The sequence below is a fragment of the Meleagris gallopavo genome, chromosome 22 (genome assembly GCF_905368555.1).
Source record: "Meleagris gallopavo chromosome 22, MGAL_WU_HG_1.1, whole genome shotgun sequence".
NCBI lineage: Eukaryota > Metazoa > Chordata > Aves > Galliformes > Phasianidae > Meleagris > Meleagris gallopavo.
The window spans coordinates 12289932-12317181 of NC_139425.1; the positions used below are offsets into that span (position 1 = coordinate 12289932).

Below are 27250 nucleotides of genomic sequence, written 5' to 3' on the forward strand. Positions count from 1 at the left end.
TGCGAGATTTCATGAGAGAGGCAGAGAAAACAGAGGAGAGCGGTGCTGGGGGAAAGCAGGTGTGGTTAATGAACACTTTGTAACCCAATGGGATGCTGGTGAAACAAACAGAATCTCCACAGCCATGGATAACACCAGAACACAAGATGCTTTTTCACAGGTAAAGGCAGAAGCAGTGATGGCTCGTGTGGAAGTGCTCCCTTGTGCATCATGGATGAGGTGGAGTGTTGGAGACTGGCAACGGCTTTGTATTTTGTTGGTAGGAAATCTGCGGTAGATTGTTCAATGTAACTGGTTATGATCTGGTATGAGCTTAGGCTGGTTTAATAGATCGGAAAGTGTTTGTGGATGGTGGGCACAAAACAATGTGTTTTTGGACTGGGCACATTGAAATGTGCAAGGGTTTTCTGATACGAAAAGGGGACAAAGAGAGAAAACCAGTCTTTTGCTGCAATTAGAGAGGATTTATTAATACTGTATATTCTCTGCACTAAGAATTTCCGTAAGATAATTGGAGAGTGGGAAAAAAGCATTTTGCATTGTAGGTAAAAGCAGTTTCTGATACTCATGTTGGTATTTGATAAGATTGATATGCTAGAACTGAAAATACATCAGCTTGCAGCACTGCAGAATTTGTCAGAGTGTACCTGCATGATTTGTAGTCTTTGTAGCATTCTGCTTGTTGCAATACCTGTACGTATGAAAGTCTGTTACCTGGTGAAATAAGTGGTGGAAGGTTCCCCTTTCACTGGGAAAGCTGATAGCACATAGTGGTGGAGAGTCCCTGGGGTAAAGAGCAATTGATGGAAGGAACAGATGTGTTACGTGCAGGCTGAAGGTGATGGAGTGCTTGGCCCTGAGCAAGTTCCTGTGTGCTTTGAGAAGAATGGGAAAGCTGCAGAGAATCCTGTCCTGTTTGCACAATCCTACTTTTCACTGAGAAGTGTGAGATGGTCAGGGAAAGATTTGCGAGGTGAGGCTTGAGAAAAACCCAGGGTGATGACATAAATGAGAACAAAGCTTTTTTATTGCTCCCGGGGCTCTCACAGAGGAAAAAGGGCATAGGCCAAGTTCCTGCATTTGGTTCCCTCCCTGCAACATCAACGTGTATGGCTTTTTGTGGAGGGCAGTGTAATAGGTCCTGCAAAGACAGAGTCATCTAGCTTGACAGATATTAGTGGTTTCACCTGAAGTAATAACAACTGAAATGCAATAAAATTGCACTGCTCGTTATACTGACATGCAGAGGGACTGGGGTCTATCTGCAGAAGCTGTTGGTGACAGTGGGGTTGAAAGGACACAGATCCAGTCCTAAAGTGTTTTCCCTTTCCTCACTATCTACATACCCGTGTGTTTACCCTTTAGCACTCATGTGCTAAGCACAGCCTGAGGTGCAGCTTACAAATCATTGCTCTTATTTCTTACTTCAGGTACTGCTAGGGGCATCAGGGCAGAAAATGGCCAAATATTTGCTACCAGAAAGGGCTTAAATCAGTGAGAATCACAGAACAGGAAACCATAACCAGGTGGTGCTACTTTTTCCTTTCCTTCCTTCCACAGTGGTTGTACATTCACGAAAATATTTGCAAAGCTGAACTGAGCCTGAGAAAAACGTCTTGAAGTTTTTTTTTTGTGAAATCCTTTTAAAATTTGGTTATACATCTCCCCGAGACTTTTCATCTAAGTCTCCTGAGGGCTGATAGTACCATGGAACAGTTGTCAGCCCTTCAAATTTTCCTCCTCACTTTGTTTTTATCAACCACCTTAAAGTTCTTCATCTCCCATGGCTTTCCATCCAATTTTTGTTAGACTTTCAAGTAACGGCCACCTCTCTTAGATGTTTTCTTTTTCGGGTCTTTTTTAAGGTAGCATAAAGCAGATTTTCACTGGGTGTATACATATATATTTGTCAACAGATCAATTCCACTTGGATAAAGATTCTGTATCTTCTGATCTATTTATTCATAGACACATGTACACAGGCTCAGGAGGTGCTCCTGTAGCTTTGGAGATGGGCTGTTTTCACTGGACAACAAAAGGGAAATCTGATTTTCCCCGAACCTTGTAGGTCATTGAAATCTGCTCCTTGCCATGGCAGCGTTGGTTGGAGCAGAGGATTTGTAAGGAGCACTTCAGCTTCCTTGGTTCTGCTGTTGTTTTGAAATTAAATGTTCGCAGGTTCTGCAGATCTGCCAGTTGAGATGAGCTAGTTTATATTGCCAGCCATGCTGCACGCATTTCACTCCATATATTCATATTCTAGATTCTTACACATTTTTGAGGCTAGCTCTTTAGGATTTTTTTTTGTTAGGGTACTTAATCACTAATGTATAATATAATAAATTGAATTAAAGTATGTTTGAGCTCCTTTATCTCCTACCGAAAGTGGCAGAATTTCCATTTTTGTAGGGAAATCAAGCTACTATTTGATTAATACCTTCCTTGAATAAATGTTGACAGATATTATTTAGATAGCTCTAGATCTGAACAAATAATGCAAAACATTATTACGGATGCATAATTTATTTGATGAATAGCAGCGCTGTATGACAAATAATATTAGTCTGTTGCTATGACTGGCTACAAAAGAAGGTATTGCCACACATAGATGTCACATCAGTCTTCTTTATTGATATTGTGTGGAAATTACAAGTGAAAGTTTTTTGGATAACCCCAGTTATCTTAGAATCACAGAATGGCCCGGGTTGGAAGGGACCTCAAGGACCTTGAATCCCCAACCCCCTGCCACAGGCAGGGCCACCAACCTCCACATTTAATACTAGACCAGGTTGCCCAGGGCCCCATCCAACCTGGCCTTGAACACCTCCAGGGACGGGGCATCCACAGCCTCTCTGGGCAGCTGTTCCAGCAATAACAGAGCCTATTCCAGTTATAAGTTCCAGCCACTCCCCTGCAAACACACAGGACCACATGGTACATTTTGGGCCAACTTCGAATGTGATGAAAGTGAATCTGTAAGGAGATGAAAGTCTGAACTGGAAATCTTAAGGCAACCCAGATTGTGTCTGCTGTCTTTAAAATCATGTAAGTGACACGTTCAGCATGCAGGCAGTGCTCTACATGGGATTGCGAAGAAGGCAAAATGTCCACAATAAAGTAAACCAGTGCCTTTGATTTAAATAGGGGGAAAAAAAAAAAAAAAGCAACCTGTTTTCTTTAGAATCACAGCTCAGAGAAGGAAACTGCTACTTGAAATTTCATAAGAGATCCATCACTGCATTGTATCCTGGCACTTATTAAGTTTCTCCACTGGATTTGGTTTGCAAAAGTGATGTGTGCTATAGCTGGAAGGCAGTAAGTGAACAGAAAGCCCTCAGAGGCTTTACCTCTAAGCCTCTTCAACCTGCTTTTGTAGACAAAACCCAAAATCTGCTATTAAATTCTATGTTTAAAAACCTAAACTTCAAAATGAATGAAAATATTACTATGCTGGATCAAAAATACATCAGGCATGTGAGTTGAAGCTGCATGTTTCTTGTGTGGACAAATGGCTTTCAGTGAGATAAATGCCGAGAAATTCATGAGATCTCTGTAAAGAAATACACATAGCCATCACTTGGATCTCCCTCCTCGTTCTGAGTCCCCTTGGCTCTTGGAGGGCTGACATTGGCAATGCTGATGGAGTGCTGCTTCTGTGCACTGCAGAGAAGGCCCTCAGTGCAACAGCAGCCACAGCTGGTTTGGCTCTTACCCCTTGTAACAAGCAGAGCAGAATGTTTCACAACAGAATGTTTAGTAAGGACAAGTGTAATGACTGCTTAGCAAGAGCAATGAAAAGCTTGACTGGGTTAGAATGGAAACATCTCCTCCTTTGTACAGAGAGCAGGATTTCTGCATGACTTGGCTGTGCTGTCACGGGAAGTGATAGAGCTCAGTGCATGTTAGGTATGATCTCCACCTAAATAAACCCACAGTAAGGTCTCACCGAGTCACGTTGCTATTAGCAGTAACTGCAATCCTATGTGTATGTAGCTGATGGACAGCATCGCATCTCCACGGGTGTTTGAGTCTTCCTGCATTAGATTACTACTGTCCTATCACTGTGATTCAGGTAGTGTGGTCTGTGGAATAAGAGTAAGCTGACAAAAATCACATAGCACGCATTCCTCTATAGGTAACAGAGAAAAAGAGACAGGTCTTAAGATGTGCTGAATTGCCACCTACAGGCGCCCAGGGGCCTCTGCTGACTGCTGAGGAGTCAGAGTGAACCTCTGGGCAGCTGGGAGTGTTGTGTATGTGCACAGGATATCAGCTTGTCCTGTGCCTGAGTGGTTTCCTATGCTCTGCACGACTTCTGCAGATCTGCTCAATGAGCTGTAAATGACTCCTCACCGTGTGGCTTTAACCCCACTTTCTCGGCTGATGCTCGGGAGATTTGGAGACCTTTCTCAAGTCTTTACAGAAATATATGCCACGGCATTCAGACTACCTGCAGCACATTCCCCTTAGGGCCTCCTGAGGTGAGGAGTGGCAGGAAGCCCTAGAAGGGGTCAGTTAAGTGGTGCTGGGGCAGCTGCCCAAGAACAAGCCAGAAATCTCTTATCTTGCCACTGAACACATTTTATATGTGTCTGGGCCAAAATATGAACACTTGACCCTGCAGAGTAACGGGTGTGCAAACAATTCCTGGAGCCCCACACTCTTCCTGCAATTGTGGGCACTGATTTTTCTTTCGAAGCAGCTGAGTGGCCATACTGAATTTTGGGTGAGTGATGAAAATTTAATCTATATTAAACAACCTTCTTTAACCTGGCAGGCAAAAGAATATATTGTCAGTGCAATCTCAGGTATTTCCTTAGCGTGAATGTTTTATAACAAAGAAGTAATTTTCCTTTTCTTAGCCTTTTTTTTTAATCTAACCTTGCATAAAAACGTTCTGTTTGGTTGCACCAGTCACCTTCTATTAGGCAATACAACACGATCTGACTTGGTGGCATTTTGGTGGATAATTTGACAAAACTTTTTTCTTTGCAACAGGAAAAAAACATCGAAAATAAACACAAAAATGAGCATTATAAAAATTGTGACGAGCTGAAAGAAAAGCCCTGCAGGCACAGAGCCGTAAAGGTCAGGATCTGTTACTCAAGTCTCTCCACACGTAAAATACCGCGCTAACACGTGGCTGCCAAAAGCCTGGGCAGGCCAGGCAGATCTCTGACAAGCAATTCTGACTGATCTCATAAGCTGAAATGTGCCTCCTTTATTTTTACCTCTGTCATCTTTTGAAGTGTCCCCCCACACAGCCCCCCCGTCACTTACAGATGTGCAGAGGGAGCTAACAGAGACAGTAAAACAACAAGGTCCTGTTGAAAATAGCCTGTCCCAACCACTGTGCTTTGTGAGCTCTCTGGGGAGTGCGTTAACTGCCAGCAGTCACAGTGAATAACCCACCTTCCTCAATCTGCTATATGCAAAAGGACTTACTTCACTTTTGCAAACATTTCTCTTCATGTATTATTAAGAAAATTAGAAGACGTTAAGCAGAACTTCATCCTAGTGTGAAGGAGACCTTGGTGAGCATCAGCAGAATGAAGAGATGAATATTTTGTAGAGCTCAGAATGCACTCATTTCTGCAAATTGTATGTGAGAAGAAAAACCTTTTGAGAATTTTCAACACAAAGCAGGAACAGAGACATTACATGGGAATGTCAGTGTTTGAGACGTGCTGTGGCAAGGTTCCTTAGTCCAGGATAGAATATTTGCCAGAAAAATGGGCCTCGAAGTGCTCAGTGCACTGCAGAATGGAGCCTGCTTGCCAGAGGACAGCTTGGAAGCTGAAACTGCTGTGTTTTTTTGTCCATTCTTAGGAAGCATACCCAAAGATACACATGATACGTCGTGTTGTTGAATATCACAGTGAAATTCAGGTGAAAATTGAGCTCCTCTGTTACATTACTTGTGTGCTGAAGTGAAGGAGGTGAATTCTTCTCTTGTTTATTTGAATCTGATTGTGTCTTTGACACAGGGCTATGATGTTCTCCTTATGTTATCATTTTCACTGTGGTGCAAAGTCTTTGAGTGCTTTATCTTATGAAAAAGTCTGAAGGTGGCAGAAAATACCATTCAACTTTCTGCCAGGAATTGCAGTCCTGTATAAATAGGACCTTCAACTTTGAAGCTGGCAGAATTTAGCCCTAAGGAAACTGTATTTTCCAACTCACATATATCCACATTCTTTTTAGCTTACACAGAGCCTGTCCAATAGGGAATCATCTTGTTAAGATCTAATTGTATACACTGTAGGTGTGGAGTAAATATATGGCCTTTTGAAATTCAGATACAGAATGTGGAGGTAATTGTAGAAATTTTTTTCTGCACTGTAGAAACCTTGTGTGCCTCAGCATGTACGAAGGAATCACCAAACTGCTTTTTGGCTTTCCTAACTGTTCACATTGCAATTTGCTGCCAGGAGCTATGCCATAAGTTACCTTGATATTAGCAGTGAAAATTCTGAGGCTTTAAAAGCAAAATATTTCTCCTTTACTCCTGGTTTTATCTGTAGGCTGTAAAATCATTCAGGTTGATCAGGAACAGGTTCACGTGCTGGAAATCGGGTGAGTTGAATTGTGTTTGTTGTGGTGCAGCTGGGAAAAAGAGACAGCACGTGGACTGATGAGTCACTGATGGCAGAGGTGGGTTTTACATCACCCACCAGACTTGTGGCAGTACCTGGGTGGGTGCAGAGGACCTTGTTTGGCTCCAAGGCTGAGAGCTGGGGCTGGGGCAGAGAGCTCTGTGCTTGTGGAGCTCTAGATACAGACAAAGTGTAGGACAAGCAGGGCTGTGTGCCACAGAGCTGCCTCCGTTTCAGTCATCCCCTCAGCCTGGCAGAAGGGGGGCAGGGAAGGCCTTTTTCCCGTTCTTGCTTCAAAAAGAAAGGGGAAGCATAATGTCTGCTCGTTAATGTATTTAGATAAGTTCATGTGGTGGCTGTATCTGGCAGTAGATACCAACTTCTCTTTTCATCTTGGAAATTTCTAATGGTCTGATTTTGTTTTCGTGTTCTTTGTGTACAGGCCTTTATGCTAAGGGTGAGACACTGGCAAGCATGCAAAAGCGATGCTTTCATTTCTTCCCACATTTTCTAACTCAGATTTCCTCCTGGCAGTTCTGTCTCCAGATATTGCCACCCATCCTCTAAAATCATAAAGGCCTCTGGGTATTTGGTATTTTGTGGATTCTCACCAGGGTTCAAAGGGAGATTATATTTACTGGGTAGGTTGTGGATAGAACATAAAGCACGAGCGAAATTGTAATTTTATGGCAGATGGTGCAGCTGTGACTATCACAAGCAGTCTGTATCCTCAACAGCCAACTGAAAACACAGTCTCTAAATACATCTGATTGACTTTTTTCCAGTTAAGCCAGGAAAAAATCCTCAAAATTATGAACATGGTGAAAAACAAAGAAGTGAGCATTGAAGGAGCTTTGCATTTGGCACAGAAAGAAGTGTACACCGATAAGGTGAGGTCACTCTTTGATTTATTCTGCAAGCCGTTCAAATGTACAAGCATGTTCTGGAAAGCCTGGTTGAATGTTAGGAGCATGTCTGTCCTGCTTTCAAAGCTGCAGTCTCCCTTTGTGCAAACACTCCAGTTTATGACCAAGTGTGTCTGGCTAAAATCTGCTGCCGCAGTCAGGTTAGCTGTGTTCTGTCCCATGGATGTCTCGTGTAGGTGCTGTGGTTGCATTCATGTCATTACCTGGATGAAATAGTTTGAATCTACACCAGATGTGGCCACAGGAGCTTTATTATCCCCTGAATTATAGTTCTGTACATTAATAAATCAGCCTTCTATTTCTCTACTTATTCTCGGTCTAGTATTTCTCTGGCTGCAATCTCTCTCCATCATCACACCACAGAAGGGTCAGCCAAGAACTCTTCGCAGAGCTTTTCATTATTTCCTTTTTTGAACCACCCTCCTATGGGATCATCTCCTGCAAGGAGTGAAATCTTAGGATTTTTTTGCACAGTAGATACTAGTGGTGATTTTGAGATGAATCTGCTGATTTTTGGAATTTTTGGAAATCTCTAAACTGCTCTTTAACTTCTTGGCTGGAAAGAAGTAGAAAGGGAAGCAAAACCAAATACAGATAAAGAAGTGGCATACGTTTTACAAAAAGGCAACAGAAACGTTAAGCTCGGTGGTGTAGAACTATGTGGGCATATCTTCTCAGAATAAGAAGAGGAAGGGTTCCTTTTCTATGTCTGCTGCTTTGATGTTTTTGTGATGATTAATTATAAGAAATGAATGCAATTTTGTGTCTGACTCATGACCTTCTTGTCATTGTGTTCTCCTGAATATTAGAATAGTAGTCCCCATCCAAGCAAACCAGACAGCTAGTGCAAGAGATCAGATAACAAACTGGGTAACCCTCACACGACGGCAAGGAACAAAGATCTGCCATTTCAGTGCACCACATTTGAGGGCACGTAAATAAGTTTCTTTAAATCACAGACTGCCTTTCTTTGCTACTGCATCCAATAAATGGCTCATAGTCATGTATTTGGAAATGTCTCTAGTGCAACTGCGTGCATTCTTTTCTTCTTCATCTTCTTCTTCTCTGCTCTCTTTTATTTTCCACCCAAATCTGTGATCTCTTCATTAGTTCAGCAGGAGCTGTGGGTATTTGTGTTTGTGAAATCAGACCAGGAGGATGCTTCCATCAGTCTCCTCATGGAGCACTTCTACAAAGCCTGGCTTGAGCAATGCTCACTGAGGGAGATTTCACCTGACAACATGACTGTATTTAAGTGGACAAAAATAACATAGTATGGACCTCGTGCTGATTTCTGTTCTGTTTTTTCAGGACTCACAGGATTTGCTAACTGGCTCGCTGTTTAACTACAGTATCTACAAATACAAACACTATCGGTGGCAGAAACGAATTTTGCAGGTAATGCAAATAATTCATACTTCTGAAGAAGTATCTCTGAAAGAGATGCCATCCATCTTATGTTCCTGCACCAGGGCCTCTGCAGGTGGGAACTGGAGAGGGTTCATCGACTTCAGTGCAGTCATTCACTTAACTTCATTCCAGTTGAAGATACAAAGCATTGTGTAAAGGATTTAATTTTAAAATAGCACTTAACTTGGAGTAGATATTTGCTCATTACAGATTGCATAGTACACGTACTTCACAAATTACCCTTCTCTTCTAGCAGGCTATGTGACAAGACTAGCAAAAGGAGGATCTTCGGTCTGTATTTAAAGGTTCTGATTGTGCTTTTAAGGAAACATGTAGTTTTGATCCTAAATCTGTACCTCTCTGGTGTATGAAGAGAGGACTGCAGTTTTGAGAGCTGACAAGTTGGGCTGTGTGGGGAGCAGTGCATTCCCTGGTCTGGCTGTTTGCTCAAATGCAAACACACCTGGGAAGGTAAATACCTTATTGACTGACTGCTCACAGGATTTTTAGTTTTATTGTGTTAATGACTATCTTTCCATGGTTCTGACAAGCAGACTTTCTGTTTTATTGCTTCACTGAGGCTATGTGAAGCATGGTAAAACATTTTTACAGGGAAAGTTTCATTTGGCAGACTGTGAATTTCATCCCTCGTTACTCTGTCCTGTGAGCTCCTTTCTTCTTCTTCTTCTTCTTTTTTTTTTTTTTGACATTATGTACCTGCATATGAATGTGCTAAATGGTGTTTTTTCTTTACTACATCTCAGCTTTGAAAGCATAATGTTATTTCTTGCAATATCCACAAATGTTCAAGCTAAAAGATGACTTGGTTAGACATAAGCTGATGGAAAACTGGAGAAAGCTGTAATAGCCATGGAGCGTGTCATTTTGGAATCCCGGAGTAGTTTCATTGCAGTCCTTTAGTTAACCAGCAGCCTTGAAAAGTCAGAGATAACAATGAGCATGGTGCTGCTTTGGAGGTTTCCAATGAAAGCAGAAACAAGGACAAGGCACTAGCATTGGGTTAGCGTGGTCTGCATGATGTGAATGAAAGATAGTGGAAATTATTCATGACCACAGGTAAATGTCTAACTTGGGCAAGATCCGAATTTCTCCTCTGCGGGCCACATGTGCTGATGCAAAGCACAGAGATAATGTTCACATCTTATTGATGGATGGAGCTGTTTCTGCTCAGCAGGGATGACCACACAGAAAAGATACTGGGATCTGTATCAATAAAGCTGTGCAGTGGAGCGATGATAATCTTATTTCAGAACAACCAATTTTTAATTGTTACAGCTGTGGCAGCAAAAAACAAAACAAAACAACTTTATTGGCTAATAGCATTGTTCCAACTCTATATGCATGTGTATGTCTGTACAGAAGCACAGGCAAAAATCTTGTTAGATCAGATCTCAAAACAGTAATGTTTGTGTCAGAAGGAAATCTCCAAAGAGTGCCCTCTTTTCCAGCTTTTGTAACAACAGCTTGACACAGAAGCTGTTGTTACAAAAATAAGCACCTTCACATCATTGAATGGATCAGTAAGTGAGTCTCTGCTGAGATGCTGCTGATTGTGAAGCTTTTGCACTGGGGTTAATAAGGCAAGGAGAATTTAAAAATAAATATTTCAAAGTGATAAATTGATGTATGTTCATCAAATGAAATAGGGTAACACGGTTACAGTGAGTATCTGTTTTGTAAATAAAACAAATAAAACAAGTACATTATCTCGGTGAGGCAATGCCATTTTTTACTGTAATCATTGGCAAAACAGGCATGTACGCTGGGCTAGTTCATGGCTTGCATGCCCTTGTGTGGTAATACTTGGGAGGATCGCTTCCCTTTCCAATGAAGAGAAGCAATGGAATCAAGTAATGAGAACTTTCTATTCCAGATTGATTTCAACACAAAGACAATTTTTAACATTGAAAAAGGAATTATTAAGAAGCAGTTCCCTTTCTCACAAGTCAAATCCTGTGAAGATGCTGAAAGAAGACGTTTCAGCATTGTGTTTCATGGGAGACAAGACTATGAGCTGGAAGCAGTGTCTCTTGATGACAAAAGGAAGGTAAGGTTTTTACACTGCCAGAGATAGATTGCTATAAATAACAGCTAATATTATGCTAGCACCTGGCAGGATCCAGACACTAATGGGAATTGTGTTGTGCATTGTGCAATCAAAGAAGTAGCATGTCTTTATTCTATAGAGGGTGGTACATAGAACAAAGGAAACGTGAGATCAGGATAAAGTTTGGCCATTAAAACTGCAGATGTACAGCCAGCCCGGGATGCGGGATGAAAACGGGTGCATTTTTTTCAGCACTTTGCAATGGGTTTGAGACTGCAGTAAATCGAGGAAACAGAACTGATCCATACACAGTTGAATTTTAATTGATGTTTTCTGAGAAGTTTCACTTTGAGGTTTCAACTCCTTCAAATGTTCCAAGTAATTTGTGTAATTAAGCTAAATGAGACTGGAGAAGACGAAGGGGTGAAATGAACACCAGCCACAAGTGCAGATGCTGCTTGTGCTTGGAGGTGAGCAAGTCTTGGAGCTCATCTCATCCCACTGCTGAAGCACTGAAGTCAGCTGGACAGGACTCTTAAATACATGGAAGAGTTTGTGCCCAAACTGCTGATGTAACCCACTTGTAAGAAGATTTTTGCTGAGGGGTTTGTCCTTTGGGAAGCTCAGAGCTCAACACGGGCAGGAACTTGCATTCCAGATGAATGGCACCTTGTGGTTGATCAGATTAATTTTCAAAATAGATTAAATCTAGCAGAAGGACTTAAAAAAGTGCACTTGTTCCATAGCAATAGCACTCAGATGAGGCACTGTATAACCAGAGTGCTTTAAATTCATACTCACTTTTATCCATGCAACTTACAAACATAGGCATGCTTTCACTTTTCTGCTGGGTTCATTCCAGATTCCACAGTAAATCAGTCAGGTACTCCTTGGGCTGGCACTGAGCTTAACTGTCTAGATTGCCTTAAGTTGCTTTGTACACAAATTCAAGAAGTAAAATTGTGTTTCACAGTAGCCTCTCCAGAGCAAGGTGTGTTCTCCTTGTGCTGATAGGGCTGAGGGCATAACAACAACTTGCAGGTAAGCAGTTCAGCATCATAGAAAGACCTATTTATTCTACATAAATGAATTTTGCCTATTTGGTGCTTGTTATAATGCTGACTATCATTTTTATAGTAGAAAAACCCACCTGCTAATGTCTGATTCGAGGGAGTTAATATGGAAAATACACTCTCTCTGCCTCCTGTTCTATAGATAATGTACCTGTTGAGCAGAGTGATGCAGAGTAACTCATGCAGGAGGCCAGGGGAGCCATGCTTGGAGAGAGCTGCAGAGTGTGACGTGGTGCATGAAGGAGTGCTGGATTTGCAGCAGAATGCTTTTATGTCCACTGAATGGGTGAAGTATGAACCATATCTTCTTCTCAGCCACCTTCTAAAACAGTTGCTCTATTTGTCCATGGTCTGACATGGCTCACACTATCAAGTGAGAGGAGAAAAAAAGCACATCTAGAAAAAACACTAATGAAAAAAAATTGACCTTGTAATTATCTGCACAGGGCAATTATTGCAAAAAAAAACCTTCACATATAATGATTTAATTGTTTTTAAAAGGCTACTGCTGTACGTCTTGTGTGCACTGCCCCCAAGTGCGTCACAGGATTTGTCACCTTTCAACATCTAGTAAGTTCATTAACAAAGAAAAACTGATTTTTATTTATCTCGTGAAGCAAAGCCCTTGTTGCTTTCCGCTTGGTATTTATCCTTTCTTTTTTTTTGGAAAAGTAAATAATGGTGGAAACATTTGGAGACGCATTTGAACTTTAAGTCCCTGCTTCCAAGAAAGGAGAGGTCGATATAATGGCCAGTTCTGTTAACAGTTCATATCACTTTGACTGTTTATGTGGGAGTAGATGCAATTCATATTTTATGTTTAATTGTTCTGGTGCTGCAAAGCCCATTTGAATTCCTCATATAAACCTTAACCAACTAGCCACACCTTAGAGAGAGCGGAGGGAAAGGAAGGCCTGATGGAACTGCCAGAGTGATAAAGAAATGCAGTACACCTCAGGGAAAAGAAGAATGCAAATTCTGAAATAAGAATAAAATACATATATGGTAAAGCCCCACACTTACTGAGTGTGAGGCCTTTGTCATAAACAGCAGAGCTGAAACTTAGAAGAGACTGAAGCAGGAGATTCTGCTGCAAAAAGAAACTGTGTATGGCCTGGGAGCTTCTGCAGGGAATAATTTAGCCTTAGAACAGGTAATGCCCACGCTTGGGCACTGTCATTTCTGATGGAAACCTTTCAATGGAGAGCATTGGAGTGCCTGCTTTCTACTCAGTGAGATGTGGGAATGAGGGGGAGCAGGGTCAGTTCTTCATGGAATATGATAGAAAAATGTGGAGGCTTACTGGCAATAGAAAGGGCCTTAACAAAGTCAAGGATTGTACAAACAAGCAGACAGCACCAAATGAACTGTATATTCATTCCCTGCCATTCAGGTACTTGGTACAACTACGTGAAGGAGAACTGACTTTATATTGCATAGGTCTGGGAGCAGAGAGCAAGAATGCATGCCCTGCGATGAACACAATTCATTTGTCAGGTGGTAACGTGAGTGTCAGCAAGGAGAATGAATGTGGTACCTTTTCCATCCAGACCAAAGGACACAATTATTTGTAAGTATAGTTGGTAATTAATACTTTGATAAAGCAGAACAACTGAAAACAATGTCAGGCAACAGAGAAACTCAGTGCCTTGGAACAAAATACAGCAGGGAAGAAATAAGACTGTCTGATTATTATAGGTAACTCCTCCCATAGCCTTGTAGTGGTTTGACAAATATTTTAATGAAGAATCATGAGTACTACATTGTAGAATTGAGAAAATGCATTGAAACAGTGTCCACACAGACTCATCTAGTCGTCCTGTCAGGAGCCAGTGAAGAACCACATTGATTGATTGATTAGACAGATGTGTGAGCAGGTTCTGACCAGCTTGTGCACCAAGCTTGGTAAGACTCAGCACACTGTTCACCTTCCCGCAAGGTGGAGAAGAGGAATTATGAATAACTGCATTGCAAAGTCAGTGTATAGCAAAACTTTAGCTCTGTAACCTTAGACATCGAAGCAATTAACTCTGCCTGAAAAGGTCAGAGTCAGCAGCACTGGGCTCCTTTGGCAAGTGAAGGTGCTGAACATCATTCTGCTTAAGAAATGTCTGTAGCTGTATTAGTCAGCATGTTATTTAGACTTCTGTATGTTTACATACGCCATTCTTCAATTTCAGGTTTCGAATACCCTTTACTGTCCAAAATTACAGGACAGAGGATGTTAGCAAGCTCCAGAATGAATGGGTGTCTCTCATAGAAAGGTACTGTCAGCTGTGCAAGGGTGGCTTTCTGTCCCAGGAGGAATCCCAAGGAGACACCTCCTCTGAAGCTGATTATGAGAATGTTACTGTAGCTCTGAATGAACATAAAGAGGAGGCCCTCCATTTCGATGTGAGTGCTGCAAAAATCAGTCTGAACAAGCCTTCAAACTCACAGACAAAGCCTGTGAAGGGAGATGTAGCCCCAGCATCAGCATCTACTGCAGTTCCCTTAAGTAAGGCGGAGGTGCCACCAGCCCCACCTGCATTCTTCCAGTCCTGCAGCCTTTCTCCCTTGGCAAAGAGAACCAAAGCCTTTCACTGGGATGTTGTTCCTTGTGATAAGGTAAGGGTGAAACTGACAGTAAGTGCTTAATAATAATAATGGTAGTAGTAGTAGTAGTAGCCTGGATTACACGTATAGTTAAAATTCAGCTATGCCAGAAAAGGACCTGAATGCCCTTTGTATATTCGGAATGGAACGAAGTGACCCTGTTCTTCTGGCTTTTTCTTTTCCTTGTCACTCCTATGTTCTTAGATTCAAAAGTCTATTTGGGGTTCTTGTGACCCAGGCAAGAAAAAGATAGATGCATCCAGACTCTGCGAGCAGTTCCAGATCCAGGACGTGGCAGTGTTTTCAGGCAGTGAACCTTCAGGGAATCAGCACATCATGTTGGATCGAAAAGTTGCACATAACTTCAGTAAGTAAGAACTGTGTACTCCCACTTGTATGCATTTTCTATTCATAATTTTTACCACTTGGTGGGTAAGAGAGGTAATCTTGTGTCTAAATCACCGCATAACTCAGTGCCACTCATCTGTGAGCACAGACCTCCTGGTTCAGTTCTGTAAATGTGGTCCTTCATGACGCACAGTAGAAATATCACATCTCCTGTGTGAAAGTTCTGAGTGTGCCCTCCTGCCGTGATGCTGCTGTCTCAGGGCAGGCGTTTATCATCGTGTATGACACCTGTGAAATCACTGCTAAAAGTGGGACTTCAGCAGATAGTTCTGCTCTTACTGATGACATGCTGTGAAGTTTTTTCAGTGACTCTAATGAGAAGTAACAGATACCAAAGAAGCAGGGGTAGAAACACAGAATCATGGATTGATAGAATGGCTTGGATTGGAAGGGACCCCGAGGATCATTGAGTTCTGGCCCCTCTGCCACAGGCAGGGCCACCAACCTCCAAGAACCTGGTAACTGGTCTTCAATGACTGCTTTGATTTTTGCAGAGATGGCTTTCAAAAAATAAATTATATAACATAGTGCTGTTTTAAGAAATGTTACATGTGTAAAGGGCTCATTTTGAAGTCATCCTGATTTCAACTTTATGAATATTGATAAGAAGGAATATACTTTGGAGATTGTGGAAAGTTTTAACTGAGAACTGTAAATGGAAATAAAACTTGTTGGAATTATTGCAATTACAGACTGATAATTTGAAGGATTAAAAGGAAGTGAGCGATACAAAAGTCCTATTTCAGATAAAAAGAATCCAGTAATAGCACTTCTCTCTGCAAAATTATTCCAGTTTCTTTTAGGAAATTTCTTTCATTTGGTTTGCAAATAGCACCATTCTTCCTTTTGATCCAACTGCTCCTACAGTTTCTTTCACTGAGACATTCTATGTCCATTTCTTAATCTTATCCTTAAAGTCCCATCAATGAGATTTTTGACATGTACTTATTTCAGTGGACAGTTCTCAGATCAAAAGTTATTCCTATTCTCAGAATTCTGATTAATCTTCCTGCAAGAGCTGCAAACCACAGTTCTTAAACTAATGACTAAAAAGATGAAGCTCCAAGATGCCAGCTGGAGAAAATCTCTTGAGAATTTGAGTGGATGTCCAAACTCTAAAGAAAAATTAGAGTCCTGGGCAAAGATCTACACAGTAAGTTCAAACCTGGTGTAGAAGAGAAAGCAAATAAAAGCTAAGTTATCTCACACGGAGAGCAATGTACCAGAAAGAGAGAAACAAGAAAAATACTTTCCCTTTAACAAAGGAAAAGATTTGGGGAGGTGGGCATTAATCCAAAACTGAAACCTTGTGGGTGACAGACTGACTTAGGGATCAAAACATCAGCTCCTGTGACTTGATGGGTGCTTGTTTCTCTGTGTGAGAATGATTTTTCCATGTCAAATCCTTATTTTGCTTAGGAAAATACCTTGAACTTAAGATGACACGGTAATTTGGGGGAAAAAATCAAAGAAATGAGTAGAAATTGAGGAGCTGATGATCTTGAGGTCATTCCAATCTTGTGATTCTATGATTCTTCCATGTAATACGAGGATCTTTTTTTCCCGAGGCATTTTTCTTAAGAGTTTCCGTATAAAACCAAGTGAGCTGAAAGAAAAGCTGTACATTATACATGAAGAGAGTGGTGGACTTACAGATGAACAGATTACGACGCTACGAAGGTAATCTTTTGGTTTCAGTTGTTTATTTACAACAAATGCTGTGTTTTGGAGAAAGCAAATTTTTCTGCAAATAACAGGAAATTCAGGAAAGATGCAATGGAGACATCAGATCTATCCTGACCATAGATAAAATGTGAGGGCTGTACACAGAAGGAAGCCCAACACATGTTACAGAAGCTTCACTGCAGACTATCAGTATTTCTGAGTGACAGAGGCTTGCAGGTTTAAAGCCACAATTAAAATTAATTAAATTAAATTTTGGAAACTAGAAGTTTAAAAACCCACCGCCAAAATAATAATTAGGCAGAAAGGAATCTGTTTCAGAGGCATGTGAAATTTGGATTGTATCTCTTTGAATAGTCAAGAAAGGAGCAACTCAGAGAGGTTTCCATTGCACTTTCAAGTCTCCATGCAAGGCATGCGATAGCTATGCCATCTCATTGCATGCAGTGTTATGAAAATATGAGGTGAAAATGAGAAAATTGAGTGTTTTGCTAAAAGAGATCTCAGGAAAAGGTGCTACTGGCAAAGAAAGTGAAGAAGTAAATATATATTATTAACTGTTGATGTGCCTACTTCTTGTGGAGTGAGTTTAGTTCTGGCCTTACAGTTCTGGCCTGATCCTCATTGGTACAGTAGTGTTAAAGTTTGCAGAACTGTGTTTGCACTTAGTAATAAGAACAAGTAGACCAGATGTGAATATATGGAGTTAATGTCATTGCGTGCAATGGTTTGGGCACAGCTTGCCTTGAGCAAGCCATCCCATAACACAGCCTGCTCTTCCCTGCTCATTTTTCCAAGAAGTTATTGCTGGATAAAAGCTGATTGAGCACAGCCAAAACTGGAAAAGTCTGCATTGTCACCAGGTGCTTCTGAAAGGCTGTCTGATGGTTGTTCATCCAATACATGAAAGGAAGGCACATATATATCACACACAGAATTAATGAACCTCTTTGGAAAGTATAGCATTAATTCCCTTCTGCTACAGTTTTTCCTTCTCCAAAAGGTAAAGGTACCTTCTCCACAGGATTGTAAATTGCCTGTAGACCTGCAGATGAACACTACTCACTTACTGTCAAGCCTTGTGCCTGTATAAATGTTTCCAGAAATGCAGATCTAGCTGCAGACCACTGTTTCTGTTGCATCACTGTCTCAAATATCAATAAAGTACAGATGGTTAAAGAATAAATGCAGTGTGCAATAATAATATGCATATGTGCAGTATGTAAAACGAGGAAGTGGAAGAAGTTGTGATGCGTGGAGTGGGATGACTGCTTGGCATTATGGCATGTTCAAGGATGAGGACATCTGCTCTTTGTTTGCTGTTTTGCAGATACATGCTAACACCGAAGGATGCAGAGAAGTACCAGGCGTTCAGGGGGTGCCCCTCAGAGCTGCACATAGTCGATCAGTTTATGTTGGAGGTAGGAAGCACAGTGTTAAAACACTACATGCTATTTCTAACAGCCTCTTCTGGATAAAATCACTACAAAGAACTGTTCTTGGGCACTTAAATTTACAGTCTTACCAAGAATAATTATAAGAAGGTTTATCTGAGAAAGAGTTGAGACAGTAAAAATGTGCAAAGAGATCTGTAAAATCCATTTTGTATCTCCTACTAACATGCTTTCCCCTCCCCTCCAAACAAGAACCAGTTACTCTGAAGTAGATTTCCAAAATCTCTAGACATAAAACTGTACACATTTAACTGTTCTTGCTCATGAGAAATGCGTGTCATTGACTTTAATTGGCCCTACAAGCCTTCTCTGTTCAATTCTGTGCAGATGTGTAAAATCCCCCACTTAGGCCAGAGGTTGGATCTCCTGCTAGCCATACGTGAACTCCCTGTGAGCATGGGAGATCTGGAGCCTGTAAGTAATGACAGCTTCATCATTCATTAACATAATCTGTCAATTAAACATTAGAAGCTTCGGTGTGCCTTTCAGAGCTGTGTGACTGGGGATTTTTTTTTCCACTATAGCAAGATAATTCATTGTTCATAATGTGAGCAATTAATAGTGTGCTGACCCAGGCGGCCTGATTTCATGATACTTTTCAGATGTAAAGAGCAAAATGGTTAAAAAATAATAATCATAGACTTTTTAAAAATAGATCATATCTTTGATGGAAATAAATCCACCTCCTGTGCCTGTTGCCCCAGAAGGGAGGTGGCGGCCCTGCAAAAGCAAATATTGATACTGAATTTGGTTGCAGGGAAACTGTACCAAGAATTTTGATTAATCTTCAGCTGGAGTAAACAAGAGAGAGGTGAAGGACGGAGAACCTTATGCTGTGCTTTGGGCTATCTGCTTCCCCCGATGCTTGGCATTTGGAGCAATCTGGTGCATTCAAACAACAAAACACTTTTTCTTCTGAAGCATTTTGAGGGATGAGGTTGAAGTTCTTTTGGCAGGGCTACTTTGGTAGCCACAGAAGATCTGACCTCCATGTCAGGCAGTTGTGCCAACACCAGCTTTGCTTCGCTGGGGAACAGAGCCTGACAGCCCCTGGCCTTTCCCAGAGGAAGCTGGATGGGAAGGGAGCAGTGTGACTTGCTTCAGGTGGGGACAATGAGGCATGGCAAAGAACAATTACAGGCACCATTGTTCTACTTGCATATTTGTGTTTCAGCTAATAAACCAGAAAATCCAAGCAAGTAAGCAGCTGCATTCCAGCCAGAAATTTATTGCTGTCTTGGAGTACATTTTAGCCATTGGAAACCATTTAAATGAAAATGCAGGAAAAGAGAAGGCAAAAGGATTTCGATTGTCATCTTTGACCAAAGTGAGTAAATATTTTTCTTTTCATTAAGTCATCATATTGTAATGTATGTTATCCATTAGCATTACCTCGGTTTTGCCCTGAGTGCGAAGAAAGGCAATCATTTTTAATGAGTAGCTAACATTTTAACATCTGCTCTTGGTTACACCAGAAACAAACTGCTGTTTAATAATATATTCTGTAATGTGCACTGTAACAAGATGCATTTCCCCACTTCAGACAGTGGCGCTGGCTGGGTGGGGGCACTGCGGTGTTGGATGTGTTGTTTTTCTAATGAGGGAGAACGTCAAAATGCTGACGGCTCCGATATTGAGATCCCCTGGCTGGAAGAGACATCTGAACTGCAGGCCCTCGACTTAAGGAGTGTTTTACACCTTTGTGCAGTGCACTGTCATAGGGACCTTTCATTATCCATAGGCTGTAGCTGCAGCATTCCTTCTGCAGTGGAATAATTCCTTAGTGCTGCTTTTTGCTTTAATGCAAAGCTCTTCTGCAACAGTGGGCCCACGTATTTTTAAGTTCCTAAAGTAGGGTATAAATAAATGAACAAATGCAGAGGGAGGGAACTTTGCCTGGTTTAATGGTTCTGACACCCCCCACCCCACCAGTGCTCTTCTGGATGAATGGATGGGGAGGGAGGTGGCTGCTGTGATCTTTTGTTTCTCTCCTGACAGAGATATGCTCTATGAACAAACATCATCTGTGCCTGGTCTGTAAGTAGGAGAGAGGAGGGTTTTGTTTATTTATTTATTTATTTATTTATATATATATGTGTGCATTTTTTATATATATATATATATATATTTATACAATATCTTTTCCATCTGGAGATTTTAATATACAAGTGAGTGAGTGATTTATAACTCCAGTGGCAATTCTGAGACACAACCTTTTTTTTTCTTTTTTAATAACAGCTGTAGTACTGTATCAATCATAATGAAAAATGCCAACAAAATCATTTTCTGCCACAGCACATCTTCCCAGATTCAATTAAGGAAGTTTACTGCCTTCACGAACACAGCACACTGCTTTTACATGGAAAGGAATGATATCTCTGTTTGGAGGACCAAAATGAGTTGCAATCACTTAGGATACCTTAAGTTATTACGAATGTATGAATAAGAAAGCACAAAAGAACACAATGAAGGTGAACGGATATGAAAGCAAAAAGTTTGATCTTAATCAAGAATGTCTGAGAAGCTGCAGATTGAAAAGGAGATATTTGATTTCATTGCACTTTCTATTCTTGTCAGATCTATCCAGGAGCTATCAACATCTCTGCTGCTCCTAAATTTTTTAAGGAAGTGTAACAGCTCGGTCTGCCAGTTACTGCTCCATTCTGTTTGCAGTTATCCCTGCTGCGGGGCAAGGAGAGGACGTTCACCTTGCTTCATGCCCTTGTGGAACAGATCTCCTTACAAGAGCCTGATCTGGTGAAATTTTCTCAGGAACTGACAGAATTTGAGGCTGTTCCTGATGGTAAGAGGAGGGAGGGGAAGAAAGCCATCCAGTAATGGAGTCCCTCAACTTTTGTTGGAACTTCCATCCTAAAGTGTGAATGATATTTAGTGGCACGTTTTTCCATCTCTCTTCCTTTCCAGCTTCCATGAAGGGCCTAAGTGCTGAAGTTGATGGTATGTAAACATGGTTTCTAAACTCAGAGAGAGATTTTCATACTTTGTGCAGTCGTTTGGAACAGGTTTTCATTGTACTTCTGTAGTTTGTAAAGAGAGGTAAATATACAAATATTGAGGTAAGGTGTTGCTATGGTAATATTAAGTCTGTCATTTTACTGTGAAGAATTTTCAAAAAGGAATAATAAAGCGTGCCCAGGTGGTTCAGAAATACAAAAAATATATACTGCTTGTGGTAAATAGCGTTTATTTTAAACTAGAGATGTTAGCAATATGAGCACTCTGTCCCAGTTACTGCAGTAAGATTGTCTCAGAGAAGCCAGTGCAGCAGGAGGAACCTTTGCACGATTCAGCACAGAAGTTCAAGAATGTCTTTGAACCAAACTGGAGTCCATCTCTAGAAAGGAGTCCTACACCACTGAAGTCAGTAGGAGAGAACAGAATAAAGTCACTCAAATGTAAGACAGATTTTGGGAGACATTTACAACTTTGAACAGCACAGTAAGGTGACCGGCAAAGCCAGTGGAATTTAGAGTGAGCTCTGTGAGAGATGATAGAGAAGGTACCTGCATGGGTAAAAATAACTTACATGGTGTTAAACATTTATAAAAATCTGTCTTTTGAAAATGTGGCACGGACACTGACCAAATGTCACCACAGACTAGTAATTCCCATTTCAGCTTCTTGTAACATAATTTAATGACCATTGCTCTCAGCTTTTGGTTTGAAAAACCTCTTGTTCCCATTTTGTTGGGCTTGGGGAAGCAGACAGGCATCTAACTCAAGGCTACCAAAGACAGTATTTTACTTTGTTCCAAGAAATGCCAATTGAGTTTTTAGGAATATGTAAGTAGGTAGACCTATGTATATACAATCACTGTCTACCTTCAGTCACTCGTGTTCTCCAGAGACCACGTTGGTACAGTTGAGTAGTGCAACAGGCATGGGAGCTATAGTGTAAGTGCTGGGAGCTGAGCTATCAAAGGAGAGGAGTTAGGAGACCTGGAGGAGACTGACTGGCCTCTTTCCTCCTGGATTTCTGATGGGACCACTACAGAGCACTCTCTTACCTTCCAAGTACTGTTATCCAGAGCAGACAGGGAAGAAGATGGACGAAATGCTTCTGATCCAGCCTTTCACACCATGTTGTTCAAGACATGTCCTGGGGCTCATGCAGAGTGTATATGAGCAGCCTAACTGAGTTCAGGACTGAGTCACTGCATCCAAAGCTGTATTCTCTCCTCCCATTCTGTACAGCCAAAGCTCCCATGATGGCAATCTTCTGTAGGGCTTTCTGCCATCTGACAAGATTTCTTATTTGTTATAAAGAGAATTTTTGTTCTTTTATCTTTAATGGAAGCCTGAATTTTCTATACAAAAAGGTAGGTTGGAAGAATGTTATTTTCACAGCTAATTCCTAAAGCCTAGGGAACATCAGATTTACAGCTGCTGCATAACCACACTATTGACCTCTTTATTACTTTGCAGTTGCTTGTGGGGTGATCACATACTATTTCTTTCCCGTAAGATCCATGCTTCCTTTAAGATTTCTATTTTAAAACAGAAATTAAATATTTCTAGATGAACATATTATATAGACCCAGAGTCTCCTATTTTTTATGTCTCTTATAAATAAGACATTTGCATTCCTTTGGACACAACTGCACACTCATGAAATTTCTCATTTTCTTTCTCCTTTGTTAGTTCTAAAAAAGGAATTGGAAAATGTTACTCAGTGCAGGCGTCTTATCAAACCCAGGACAACCAAGGCAACACCCCAGGAGTCGCAGTTCTGCAGAGAACTAAAGGTAACATTACCCCAACCTTACTGTGGGCTGGAGATAAAAGATAAGTAACCTCCTTGGTTCGTGCTGAATCCTGCCCTGACAAGTGGATTGGGAGCATCTGAGGAAAAGCAGACTTTTATTTCTCCCTGATAGCGTTTGATGAGGCATGGGAATGCCTTTTCAGAGCTTCTGTATCTCTTGCTTTTGCTTCACAGGCAAACGGGCTGGAATGGCTGAGGAGCAGATAGCTTCACAGTCAGCTGCAATAAACTCTTTGGAATAACAGCAATTTCAGAGCATGTGTGGATTTGTAGCAACTCCCTCTGCCCTCAGACAGCGGGGAAAATAGCATGGAGAAACAGCATCCAGGAGCTAGACTGAATTGTGATTATAGGTTGGCCTAAGATGATTCTGCCCATGCTAATGGCAGAGTGAGGTGGGCAGGGGAGCACTGCAGAAAGCAGCTGAGGACGTGCTGGTTGCTCAGTGTGCTTCTTGAATGAATACTAAGTCATCTAAAATGTATATGTTACAAAGGAGTAGTGATTAAGAAATTTTCTTTTTTTCGAAGCTTAAGGCTTTGTTTTTCACTCAGTGAGAACTGGTGAGTGGCTGCCTTGCTTACAGTAAGGCTGGGCAGTGCCTAATGGGTTTTGTTTTTTGTCTTTGATGCCTTCATATTTGCAAGGCAATACATGTGCTTGATGTGTGCTTATCTTCTGTGAAACACAAAATTGTTCTGATGTGAAAATTTTGACTTAAATTCTCTTATTTTCACTATTTAATATCTGCTCTAATATTACACTCTTTTGTCAAATTAAGAAATTTTACCTTATTACAGGATTTGATTCAGAAATATGAAGGGGATCTATCCCAGCTGTCAAAAAGATGTGAAGAAATGAAGAAGCTTTATACCAGTGTGCTGGTACGTCTCATATTAAAATGCAATGAAAGAAATCTAAATTTCTTAAGAATAGAAGAAAAATGCAGAAGTTCCCATGCTTCCATGTGCATTGCAGTAATACTGTCCACAGGAGGTGGACATGGATGGAATGTTTTGAAAGAAATTGTGTTTTATTCTTGAGGATTTATAATTCACTTTTTAAAGTGTTGATTGTCCAAAAATACATATGTAAAAAAGTAGATGTTCAGAATCTCAAGTTTTTTCCCAGCTGCTTTTTCGCTCACTTCCCCTTATTTTCTGAAGGTAGGTATTTTATATATTTTCTCTCACTTTGAATGGATTTATTTCTTCCAAATAATGTTCTTGCTGGGCAGACCCTTTTGTATATTTATGAGGCAGCAAAAATGTAAAGCAAATATAAAACAGGATGGGTGATCAAAGCCCAGACCATCAGCTGAACAGTGCCAGGAAGGAACAGCCCTGCTCACCTGGGATCTGATGTGGAAACGGGCTGTGTGTAGCCATGGAAATCACATTGCTCATGAAACAAAAATCCACAGGCCTACCTTTGTGATTTCATATTCTGCTTATAAAATCAATAATGACCTTGGCATGTGACACTTCTATGGAATTAACAATAAATTGGAGGTAACTGCCTGTGGAATAGCTGTGGGCTATCAACTTCTCATGGATGGTTGTTAGCTCCAGGAAATGCTTCTCTGATTGCTGTTTAATTGATGGTACGCCATAGGTGAGTGGTGAGGTGTGCCAAGGATCAAGAACCTGGAGCCCCCAGGAGGTGCAATTAGGAACACAACAGGCCAAACCATTAATCAGGTATCGCTGGTTAATGTGCAAGTGTTTGTGGTTGGATTATACATGAGTTTCCAAGTTCCCAGCAGAGGGTTTGCTCCCAAGAGCATCTTAGGTGTGCAGGTAATGATGGATAGCTGTCCAAACACTGTGGAAATACAACTACACTGCTGCTCATCCTGGGGAGAGCTGTACCTCCTGGTTATCTGGTAGCTCTCTATTGCAGGCAAGACAAGAACTTATAGCAACATAAGGCTTTTTAAATTTGTTTTTAAATCTTTCATGGAAACCTTTGGAGCATGTTCTCTATGTCTTCTGCTCAATTAGAAAACCATTTTAAATGCAGTTATGTTCTTTAACTCACTGATACCATTAAGGAGGATCTTTGGAAATGTCGGCAAACCTCTTGAATTAAAACTCAGCAACAATTTTAAGACTAAAATTACTTTTCTGTCCTAGAACTGGAAAATACACATGGAAGTGATTTTAATTAATCCAGAAATCCCTCTCCTAGCAATTAACTTTGTAGTATGATTGCCTTTCACCTCTCGTTTCGCAGTAGAGAAAACGTGATGCCAATATTCAGGTTGCTTTTTCAGGTAAAAAGAAGAGAACAGGGAAAGGTGTCTCCTCGATGGATTAACTTTTCTTCCAAAATATCCACGTAAACATGATATTTTTTGTTTGCAAAACAAAATGCCAAAGAATTAAAGCATTTTGGCTTAAATCTGCTGCTATCACACCCACCATGATTCCACAGTGGATAGAAACCATTTCCCTAATGTGCTTCTTTTCTTTTACGGATTGGTTCATCTAAAAAACTGCAATCCCAAGAACTTTGCCAATGTAGGTGTTATCTGCTCTTTGGTGGTAGATCTGCAGTCCAGCCAGAGAAGCTGCTTTGTGCAGAGAACCAGGAAACAGTTACTGCAGTAATTTAATTACAACTCCCATGGCCACTTCTGCTTCAGGTGTTTCGAATCTCAGTTTAATGGACGTTTTGTCCAGCTCTAAGTTTTCTGATTGATCAATAATGATAATGAACGTATTCAGCCTTTCTCCTGCTCTTTTCATTACATTACAATCTTGGACACGGATTAATTTATTTGGATAATACTAATGTTAAATATATTTCTCTTTTAAATTTACAGGTAAAATTTGGGGAACCACAAGACCGGGACTCTCAGGAGCTGTTTGGATGGATATCTACGTTCATTAGTGAGTTTAGAAAGGCCTGTGCTGAAGTCATGCAGTAAGGACAACACTACTCATAAAAAGAGGAGAGTGAAGTGTAGGAAACTACATTTAAGTTAATTGTTTTGAAAGTTGCCCTGCCAATAAGGTGCACATTCCATTACAGTTTGTACAGCAGTAGATTTTGATTTAAAGATATATTCAATTTATGATGTGTAGTTTTGCAAGTGGTCTCAGACCTGTGGGATTGTAGGTCTCTTGTGAGACTCACTTTTTTCTGTGCATGCCCCTACAGATACCTGTACATTTAGAAGGGAGACACTCTTGATGTTTTTAAATTTTTCTTTTTATTTTTGTCTTTGACATCCAGTCTTCTGCCTGAGTTTCAACTGTTACTTACAATGAATAAATTTACATATGGTGTTCTAATTTTTAATTATTCTTTTTCTGTAATTCTTTTTTTTTTTAATACATTTAGCAAAAATCTTGATTGTCTTCAGCCATTAAAGCACTGCAGCTTCAGTATTTAATGGAGAAAGAACCTGGCAGGTAGTGCCTCCCAAAGTAGTACAATAAAGCATTGTTTTTTTTGGATAAAATACTGTGGAAGCCAATCAGTGTGTGAAATTTGCATTGGTGAGAAGAGAACAATATCAGAGAGGTGAAATAAAAACATGTCATGAGGCATCTAAGTAGTGCACAGTGAAAGTAATTATTGATGGTTTTCGAAAGTGAAAATACTTTTGTTGCATTTGTTGGCTTTTCCATATTTTTAATTAGAATAATTACTTGCAGCTCAAAAATACAAGGAGAAAAGGAAGGCTGTAAATGGATAAACAAAAAAGGGATGCGTTGAACATTGAAAGCAGAAAATAGTCCTATGAAGCCGTTGATAAAACACTGCATTTTTCTCTACCAGTTTTACAGCATTGTTCGATCAAATGTTGGTTCTCTGACTTATTTTAGATCTGCCTGCCCAATTCTCACAGTATTTTGGCTTTTACAGAAAGTCTAACAGGTAGAAATGCTGAACAGTCTCCTTGGCTTCAATACTGCAAGAAATTAGAACTATCCTCTCTGAAAGGCTTAGAAGCATCTAAGCCTAAAATTGCTCTATTAGAATGGTCTCTCCAGTACCATGTGAGATTTCTCCCTATCCACGTGCCAGGTGTTGTGCAGGTGTGCTGATGAGCAAAGATGCAGCTGTTCTTCCAGCTGTGTTTGGTTCAGAGGCAAACCTGGAGCCTCCTGTGAATGCCAGTGGGCATCACTGCTTAATCCATCCGCTTTAAATCCACCTCTCATCTCAGGGGAATTTTAAAAAATTGAGGAAGATGCTCAATAGACTCGATAGACACTTCCAAACCAACCAACCAACCAA

General features: G+C 40.7%; 1 protein-coding gene across 1 annotated transcript; it reads left to right on the forward strand.

The window, feature by feature from the left end:
• LOC100541072 (disheveled-associated activator of morphogenesis 1-A-like) lies at positions 1-27250 on the forward strand. The gene is made up of 17 exons (XM_031556560.2): positions 1-160; positions 7382-7486; positions 8834-8920; positions 10827-11000; positions 12216-12364; positions 13467-13643; positions 14254-14680; positions 14873-15035; positions 16645-16756; positions 18090-18180; positions 18541-18627; positions 19388-19540; positions 20887-21016; positions 21139-21171; positions 22876-22979; positions 23800-23883; positions 25827-27250. The coding sequence occupies exons 1-17, from the start codon at positions 125-127 to the stop codon at positions 25929-25931; spliced, it is 2217 nt and encodes a 738-aa protein (XP_031412420.2). The 5' UTR covers positions 1-124; the 3' UTR covers positions 25932-27250.